General features: G+C 31.7%; 1 protein-coding gene across 1 annotated transcript; it reads right to left on the reverse strand.

Annotated features, from left to right (window-relative positions):
- Positions 1–2413: 2413 nt before the first annotated feature.
- On the reverse strand, positions 2414–8374 carry LOC106671387. Its single transcript, XM_014402282.2, has 9 exons — positions 8220–8374; positions 6895–7000; positions 6696–6820; positions 6510–6631; positions 4999–5155; positions 3622–3807; positions 3303–3517; positions 3128–3243; positions 2414–3066 (listed from the first exon to the last, which is right to left on the reverse strand). The coding sequence occupies exons 1-9, from the start codon at positions 8364–8366 to the stop codon at positions 2627–2629; spliced, it is 1614 nt and encodes a 537-aa protein (XP_014257768.2). The 5' UTR covers positions 8367–8374; the 3' UTR covers positions 2414–2626.
- Between the last annotated feature and the right edge of the window lie 965 nt (positions 8375–9339).

Below are 9339 nucleotides of genomic sequence, written 5' to 3' on the forward strand. Positions count from 1 at the left end.
TAACGCATAGGCTGGCGTATGTGTCGTGCATGTAAAGAAAGGTTGCTGGATGTCTTCCTTGGCTCAATATGGAGAGCATGAGGAATGCCGCCCGATATGAGAATTGTGGTTTACCATGGCAACATTTGGTCTCCTGTTCTTTTCCATTTTTTACCCATTCAATGCAGGACTGAAATCCAAGACCATATCCAGGTATTGAAATTTTTTTTTGTTGAGTCGAATTATTTACAATTTTCGTGTTCTAAACCATTTCAAAAACCTATTTTGACGAATTTTTCTTTACCAATGTGTGAATGAGGAAAAATATTTCCATGCTGATCAAATAATAAGAAAAAAAAACTTTTTTTGGGTAAGAACAATTTTTTTTTTTGGGGGGGGGCGTCGGTGGCCGCAAGGTTTAGTTTTTGACACAGCGCTCATCACTGTAAGGTAAAGGTCCCGGGTTCGAATCCAGCGGCCCTGCAATCGAACCCGACATACTTACAAATGGGCTTTTTTTCAAAAACACCGGCACCCTGAGGGTTTATATGACCTCTGCTGTTGCGAACCCTCGTAAAAAAAAATATATATATATTTTTTCTCTAATATTTACAGTTGTTAACCATGTTTTTAATTTTTACAAAATGAATTTAAAAAAGAAACAAAAATATATTTATAAAACAGTGTATTTACAACAATAAAATTATACATTTACAATTTTTCACTCATTTGTATTGTTTAAAATTAAAAAAGTTAAAAAACAATATAAATTCAATTAAATTAAAAAATACAACAAATTTTGTGTTATTTTTGATTCTGGAAAAAACAAGGATATTGCACATTTTAAGAAAATAAAACTATAAATTATAATTTCAAAAAACTGAGACGCCGTTGATGAATTTTGTAAAAAGATATTTACCTACATCCTGGCTTCCTTTCACTATGTTAAAACGGTGGTAAAATTTAATTAGTTACGTATACATACTGGTTCTATAATTACATACTTCGTCGAAGTTGGTTTCCAACAAAATCGGAGCCAAAATAACTAAAGCATAAAAAATATTAGTTTTATGTAAAGAGAAAGCAACAAACCTTATTTTTAATTTTAGAAATTATTACTATTTAGAAGAAAGGTCAAACTTACAGGAAAACAGCGGTATAGAAAGTAAATTTGTGTTTGTAATGCTATCTAGTGGTTTAAGTTTAGAGACTCAGGTACGATTCTCGACTATAAGATACTCTGGCAGATACTTGGCACCTGAATGGTTCAAGCCCTATGGAGAAATTATACGACTTTTATAACTAAAATGTGGAAAATTTTTTTTTTACATAACAGAGACAGAGAGAGAGAGAGAGAGAGAGAGAGAGAGAGAGGCTTGACTCCACTGTGGGGTCACCTACATTGAATATGTTAACAACGTTTTATTGTGATTGGTTGATTGATTTTTGGTATTGATAGGTGTAGGTTGAGAATAAATGTATTTATAGCGTGAATGTGTAATGCGAGAGGGCTGATTGTGGAATATTGATTACCACACCGACCCTCAATTAGATTAGTTATGTAGTATGTGTAATGGCTGGTAGAGGAGCTCTTGCACGTCTAGAGCACAGTTAGGTCCTCAGAGAGTCTAACCTGCAGAAGAAGGACTGGCTTAGAATCGACCATTTGCGGGTGACACACAGACACTTATTTTTGGGCCAAAGCTTGCTTATTTGTCTGGCAGAGAAAGGTTGCTCAATATGTCCCACTTAATTGAAGTCAGTATTTCTTGGCTCCATATAGAGAGCGTGTAGGAATGTCACTTGTTTGAAAGTTGTGCTTGATGGCAGCGAATATTTCGATCCCCTGTTCAAAGATTTGGACAAAATAGGGATGTTTTATTGTATATAGTACTTGTTATATATCACAGTTTGTGTTTCCTTCTGTGTATATTGACAGGGAATGTATTTATTAGCATAAATATGGTGTGAGAAGAGATGTGATAGAATATTGACTACCCCATTGGCATTCAAATAGATTATTTATACGATATGTGTAAAGGGTTGCTCGATATGTCCCCCTCTTAATTTAAGGGTGGCATTTCTACACATTCTCTATGTGGACTCGAAATTAAAATTGTGATTGAGCAGCATTTGGGCCCCCTTTTCTAATTTTTGGAGGAAACAGGGCTGTTTTATCGTATATAGTATTGATAGACATTTTATTTTTTGTTCGTTGAGAGTAATTGTATTTATTAGCGTGACATGTGAGAGGGCTAATTGTTGGAATATTGATTACCCCATCGACCTCAATTGTATAAGTTCATAATATGTGTAATTGAGTAAATAAGAAATAATGTATTTAAGGATGAGTTAGGGTGTGAAAGAGGACATATGTTTAGGTTAACAACTAGGTTAACTTTTAGGAGACTGAAATGACCTAGATTTCAATATGCATAAGTTTAATTCTTATTCTGACTTACAAAATAGCATACAGACCAACTGATTTAGATGGTGAAGTTGCATCTGACAGGCCAAAACAGCAAGAATAGTCAGGATGATTGAAAACAACCAAACCACAATTTATAAGTTTGCAATTTTATTTTTACTACAGACATTTAACCAATATTTTTTAAATGAACTATGGATTTCTTACTTGTAAAGAAGTTCAGTCGTTATTTATATTGTCAGTACTTTCCATTTCATTAATGATATTTTCATCCTGTTCATTTGGAATATTTGTATTTTCCTCTGTGTCTTTTAATTTTTCGACTGTTTCAACTTCTTTCTTTTCTATAATTTCCGTCTCTTCAATTTTTTCATAACCGTTTATTTGTGCGTCAATTGTAGGTTCCCCTTCTTTTGATTGACTTTCCGTTTGTTCTTGTTCCGCCAATTCCATTTCTCTCTTCAAAGCGATCATCTTCAAATCTTCTTCACACTCTTCGCAATAATTCTTTGGCCGCCTTTCCTTCATTAATGATTGTATTTCTTCAAAAGCAGGAATATTTTTGATATATTCTTCCTCATTTACATCGTATTGATTTTTGCTAAATAGCCAAAATTCTTCTTTACCATCTGTCTTTTTTTTAGTGATGTGAAATTTTTCTGCAAAAAAATTATATTTATTGCCATATAACATATTGGAAATGTGTAAGAGATTTATTACCTCTATTTGCTTCATACTTTGCTTTAACTTTATCTATGTACCCAATTTGCTTCAGATATTCAGGAACCTTTTGTTGAGGGTTTTCAGTAAGCCAAATACAATAATAATCAAGAACTCTGTGCACATAAACAAAAATTAAATTATATATATGTTTATTGTTTTATTTAAGGCTTACTCTGAGCCAAGAAGCTTTTCCCAAAGATCTTGGCCTGATTTAAGTTTCCTTGTGACAAATTTTGGCCAGAACCATAGATTAAATGTATCCTTATTCCAAGGCTTATGTTTTTCTGTTACTGGGAGACATTTCCCAAAGGCTACAGACTTGACTTCTTTTTTCTCATATTCTGCATCCCATTTTAAAAGTTGACGTGTTATTTTACGTTCGGCTTTCTATGCAATAAAAATTCTACATAATAATGTTGAAAAACTATCTTAAATGTGAAAAACTTGAAATGACAAGTTTTTTATGTCGTATTGAGCAATTATAAACTTACATGTTTCACGTGATATAATTCAGCAATAGTTTTCGGTACAGTGGGCAACTCTTTAATCTCAGCACAAAATGACAACGTGGCTGGATAGTTCAAACTAATATCAAACAATTCTTTCAGGGTCTTTTCGTCTATTCTTAAATTTTCCATGCCAATGCTTTCTAGCCATTTACAGAATTCTTTGGCGATCTAGAAATTTAAAAAATAAATCACCTTAACACTGTTTATTTTATAAAAATGTATTGCATTTAACATTCTGAGGTATTTTTTAACTTTTAATTTTATATTAAACTAGGATAAGTCGAATTTCGAAGAAAACACTTGTGTTCTTTTGTTGAAAATTGTGGGAATGTTTAGCTTTTTTCCATCAAATTAACCTCTTCAATTTCAAAATAACCCTTTACAACTTCAAATTAACACTTTTTAATTGAAAAATAACCTTATTTTTTGAGTTTATTGTCATGGATCTACAGCTCACCCCTTTCAAATTTGCCGTTTTTAATCGCAAATAACCTTATTTAACTTCAAATTTGCCCATTTTAATTTTGAATTAACCTTATTTAAGTTCAAATTAATACTTTTTAATTTTAAATTTGCCTTGTTTAATTTCAAGTTAACCCTTTTCTTTTGAACTCATGCAGGGCCGCTGGATTTGAACCCGGGACCTTACAGTGATGAGCACCGTGTCAACGCCTAAACCGTTGTGGCCACCGATGTTCCATCACAAATACACCCAAACATGCTATAACGTTCACACTAATAAACACATTCACTCAAATTAAGTTCATTTCACAATCTATGAATGAAACTGCTCACTATATGCAATCATATACATTTATTTGCTTCAGGCATTGAAACAATTTCTTATTATAACGACTAATGTGTTTAGAAGATGATTTTGAAATTTCAAATTAATAGAAGAATTATTTGTTTTAATATTTTAAAAAATATATAAAATTAAATAATTAAAAGGCAAATTATACCTGTTTAAGGTTTTTAATGCTTTAGAGAACAGTTAATTTGATGTTAAAAAGAGTTAATTTCATGTTAAAAAGAATTAATTTCATGTTAAAAAGGGTTAATTAGTTTAAAAAGGTTTATTTGATGGGAAAATTATAACTGCTCCATCAAAATAGGGTAATGTGCTCATCCTCTTCTGCAGAACTTAAAAACCATTAAACAAATTTACAATAGGCATGTCCATTACCAAGGGTGGCCTTACCCTTGATTTTTTATGTAAAATTAAAATCTCGAAGGCCGTTTTTAATTATTTCAGATTTTTTTCCCAACATTATGCTAAGTTTATCTAATTTAAATTATTTTGCGTTTTTTTTTTTTTCAATTAATGATTTTTGTTGCTCTGATATATGCCCAACTCACCTTGGCAGACTCAAATTCACTTTGCTCTTCGAGTGTCATTTCACTGTAACTCGTTTTTCGTACTGGTTTTCTCCAATTAGCCGCGACCTCGTTGTTCGTCATTGAAAGCATTTTTTGAAAAGCACTCCTTCTGTCTTCTAAAATATCTGCAGGTGGTCTGATAAATAGATTAATGAGTAGCTTAGACATCGGATTTGAATCTTAATGGTCTTTTATAATTAATTCCTTAAATGGAGATATGTTTTTGAAATAGATGAGGATTTTGGTCTGCGAGTCAGTGAACTCATCCTTACCCTGTGCTGGTTCAGCATATTTTTGAAAGAATAATGAAAATGATTAGGTTGTACTTATTCTCACTTAGTTTCTAAACATTCCAATGAGGTTTTTAAATAAATATTTAGTAATATTACTTTTTTTCCAAGGATTTCAAATCTCTCAGTCAAAATTTTTAAATAAAAATCCAGTTTTCACAAGAAAAATATTTTCTAAGCTTTACTACAACCGGTGAGCAATGATAGAGTTACGTTATATTAATCCAGCATTTTCCTGCACATGTTCAAAAATTTTGGGATTGTATGTGGGTTTATGGTCTCTGCCTGTGTAATATTGCTCAATTATGACAAATATTAACACTACAGTAAGTGGAGGCAATAATAAATAAAGGCTAGGTCATCTGAAGACACCCTACATCATAGTCTAAGTCTATCTCCAACCAAGTAACTTTCGTATCGAGAAGCTGAGGTGCATAGTGATGACAAGACATCCAAACAATCAAAGGCAAAATTTAAAACTTTGTCAGAAAAAAAAAAAACTTTCTGTCTGGGAGATCATCAGGCCATATGATCTAGTTTTGCTAGAAGGAAGCAAGGATGAAATAAGTGCTGCACAGAAGCAACTGGAAATTTTTAATTAACGTATAAATTGATGACCCAATGAGAGAATTGGCATGGATCAATGGTCTGATGCACAAAGACTTCAGGTTAAAGCAAAATAATAACCCTGCACTACTCAGTTTTGCCTTTTAATGAAGAAAGTACTTCTCATAACACATTGATAAATATTTTGTTTTATTGTATTCATTCATAGACAGAATAAACTTCACTTTTGTATCGAACTTATCATTACATGCAATCTTCCTCATGTTTCAATTTTAGAATGTGTTATAAACATTAAAATTCAAATTGATCACCTTCATATGAAGGCAGCTAAAGCCAAGAAGTCCCACCCCAGGATAGCAGGACAGATAAAACAGAAGTCTTTGGATTGCCAAAACCTGAGGTGGGTGATTCTCATGACCTATCATTAATATATATATATTATATATTTATATATATTATATATAATCTGGGAAGTTTAGGGGCCGACATGCAGCTGAGGTCATCGCTGGCCCTCTGCATGTTTGTACATCTTTTCCTGGTCTTTCATGCGAATTTTTTCAACCTGCTTAATTATATACAATATGCTTAAATATTGCTTCAACTTTATAATAAATAACATTCGTAACAACTTACGTTGGAGGTTGTGTAGGTGGTATTACTAGAAGATCATCATCAAAGCTTGGCAAATTTTGCTCCTCGAACAATTTGTCCAAATTGGGAGTTTTAAGCAACAATCTTCTCACAGGGGTTGTATACTAAACACATAAACAATCTGTTAAACACCATTATAGATATATAACATATTTAAAAAAAACCAACTCCAGTTTTATCTGTTGCCTTGGGTTTTTCTGTCGGAGAAGTGGATTCGGCCCTTGAACTATAAGTTGACGGCGAAGACTTTGCTCTACTTTCTTCAGTTGATTTCACCTCCTCATCAAGTTCAGCTAAATGCAAATTATTAAAAATATAAACCTATTCCAACAAGCTGTTATGTATTTCGTAAATATAACTATAATACCAAATGTAGGTGAAGAACGTATAGCCTGAAGGATTTGATCATAATCAGGTCGTTCCTCTTCTGCTAACACTTTAAGCATCCACCATTTAAAATTTGGTTCCAGATCCTATACAAATCATTATTGCAACTAATAATTAAAATTCACAGTAATTAAGAATGGTAAAACAGGTTTAACATTATAGTCAGTCTTGAAAAAGTCAATTGTAATTTCTTTTTACTACATTTTCTGTCATTTTTACTGATTACAGGGTTATATAATGTCAAATATGAACACGCACCCCCATACATACTTGTATGTACAGAATTGAGCCTATTTCTTCTTACAGTCCACCGTCAATTCCAGTTTTTGTAATTTACAAAAAATTACTGGCAGGTCTTGAGAATCACGCACCTTGGGTGTTGGCAGTCCGGGGTCAGACCTCGGTCTTATCTGTCCAACCACCGAGGTTGGGCTCTGAGGCTGTCAACAGCTAGGTCAATTCAGCACTCAACACATGCAGTGCCTAGATCCAAACCCATTCACACTCATACTCATTCTTAAATAAATTCTCTCGTATTAACATACAATTCACTCAGTTAGGGCGATGGAGTACTTGATATTCCTCCATCCCCCTTTACACCTATTATATGAGGAGCATGATAGTTCTACTTTATAGAACCTGTGCAAAAAACTTTTTTATTTTCAAACTTCAGTCTCCACATCAAGATATTTTAACATTCAGAGCCTAGTTGGGGTTAAGGCGCTTGGATTTATATGGACAAACCCGAGTAAAATCCTTCATACACAATGCTCCCAACTTTCGTCTGAACAAAGTAGACCCATAAGCATAAGAACTAAACCCAGAAATACCAAAGGTACAAGAGCTCTGAGAAAATCAAGAGTGGAAGATAGCAGTACAGCAGTACATATTGTTTTGTAAGTGTAAAGGCTACAACTTATAAAGAAAAAAAAAATATTTAAAAGGAAAAGAAAAGTTCAATCCAAGTTATCAAGACTATGGGAATAACAAAATGTTTGAAATTATAGTTATATGTTATGCAATATCCTTTATCCGGAAGCCCCGCGTAAGCCATAAAAAGCTTAACCAAGTAGAAGTATTTAATACTGTCATAAAGCACGAACGAATTTGTTTTATTCCAAAGAAAATGTTTTATATAAATAGATATGTATATAAATAGGCAAGCCCTACAGACTGCGGAGTTAAGCCGTGGCGTCGGTAAAACTTAGCAGAACTAAACTAATGCCAGAGCATGAATTTGATCTTAAATTTTTAATTAACAATGGTCAATAGTTTAAAGAAATCTAGTATTTTGAAGAGGTATACCTTGCATAACGCTTTTTCCGCGTCATGAATATCTTGAAACCATTCTTTAACCAAAAATGGCGACTTCCACCCTTTTTCTCTCTTTCTTCCATTTTTCTTATTTTCCAACTTATTATTGTTTCGCATATCTTTACCAAATTCACTCATTACTATTTTGACGTTTCCAATGGTTACCGACGGTAACGACCTAACGGCCTAGGGATCACCCCAACTCAAAATTGTTTTCTCTCTGAATTAGAGTTTTTCCTTCAAATTAACCATTTTTAACTTCAAATTAATCATTTTTAACTTCAAATTAACCCTTTCTTTAAAACAAAAAAACATGGAGGAGATGTTCATACCATTTAAGCATGTTAAGTAAAATTCCTGTATAATTAAGAATTTTTTTGATAAAAAAATTGTGCTCTTAGACCATATGAAAATTAATTTTAAAATTTAAAAATATTGGGTTCTTCTTTAATTTGAAATACATTTATGTAATTCAGTTGGGTTAAGAAACTTTTAAAAAGTTATAGCATAAAAAAAGACTGATTTGTTTAAATATTTACTTTTATACATTTTTAATTGTAACTAATTTCCACATAGTATTATAAGATTAATTAATTATTTAATAATTAAATAATTTTATAATTAAATATTGGTGTTTTCAAATACAGGAATTGTACTTTACCTGGTTATACTTCGTACCATTTCCTAGATTTTTTGTTGTAAAAAAAGTATTAATTTGAAATTAAAAAGAGCTAATTTACTACCTAAAAAATAGGTTACTTGAAATTAAAAAAGTTGAAGTTAATCTTTATTAATTTCCAATTAACTCTTTTTTACTTAAATTTTGCCTTTTTTAATTTCACATTAGCTCTTTTTGATTTCAAATTAATCTTTGTTAATTTCAAAGTAACTTCTTTAACTTCAAATTAACCGTTTTCAATGTCCAATTAACCCGGTCTTTAAAACATTAAAAAACTTAGGAAATGATATGAAATATGAGCATGTAAAACAAAATTCTTGTGTATTCATGATTTTTTTAAATATAAAATTTGGTTCCTAGAAGTCCATATGAAAATTAATTACTATTAAAATTTAATGTATGTTTCTTAGTGACTTTTTTTTTCATAATTTG

This window comes from Cimex lectularius, unplaced genomic scaffold, assembly GCF_000648675.2.
Source record: "Cimex lectularius strain Harlan isolate CLEC.00 unplaced genomic scaffold, Clec_2.1 scaffold313, whole genome shotgun sequence".
NCBI classification, from domain to species: Eukaryota; Metazoa; Arthropoda; class Insecta; order Hemiptera; family Cimicidae; genus Cimex; species Cimex lectularius.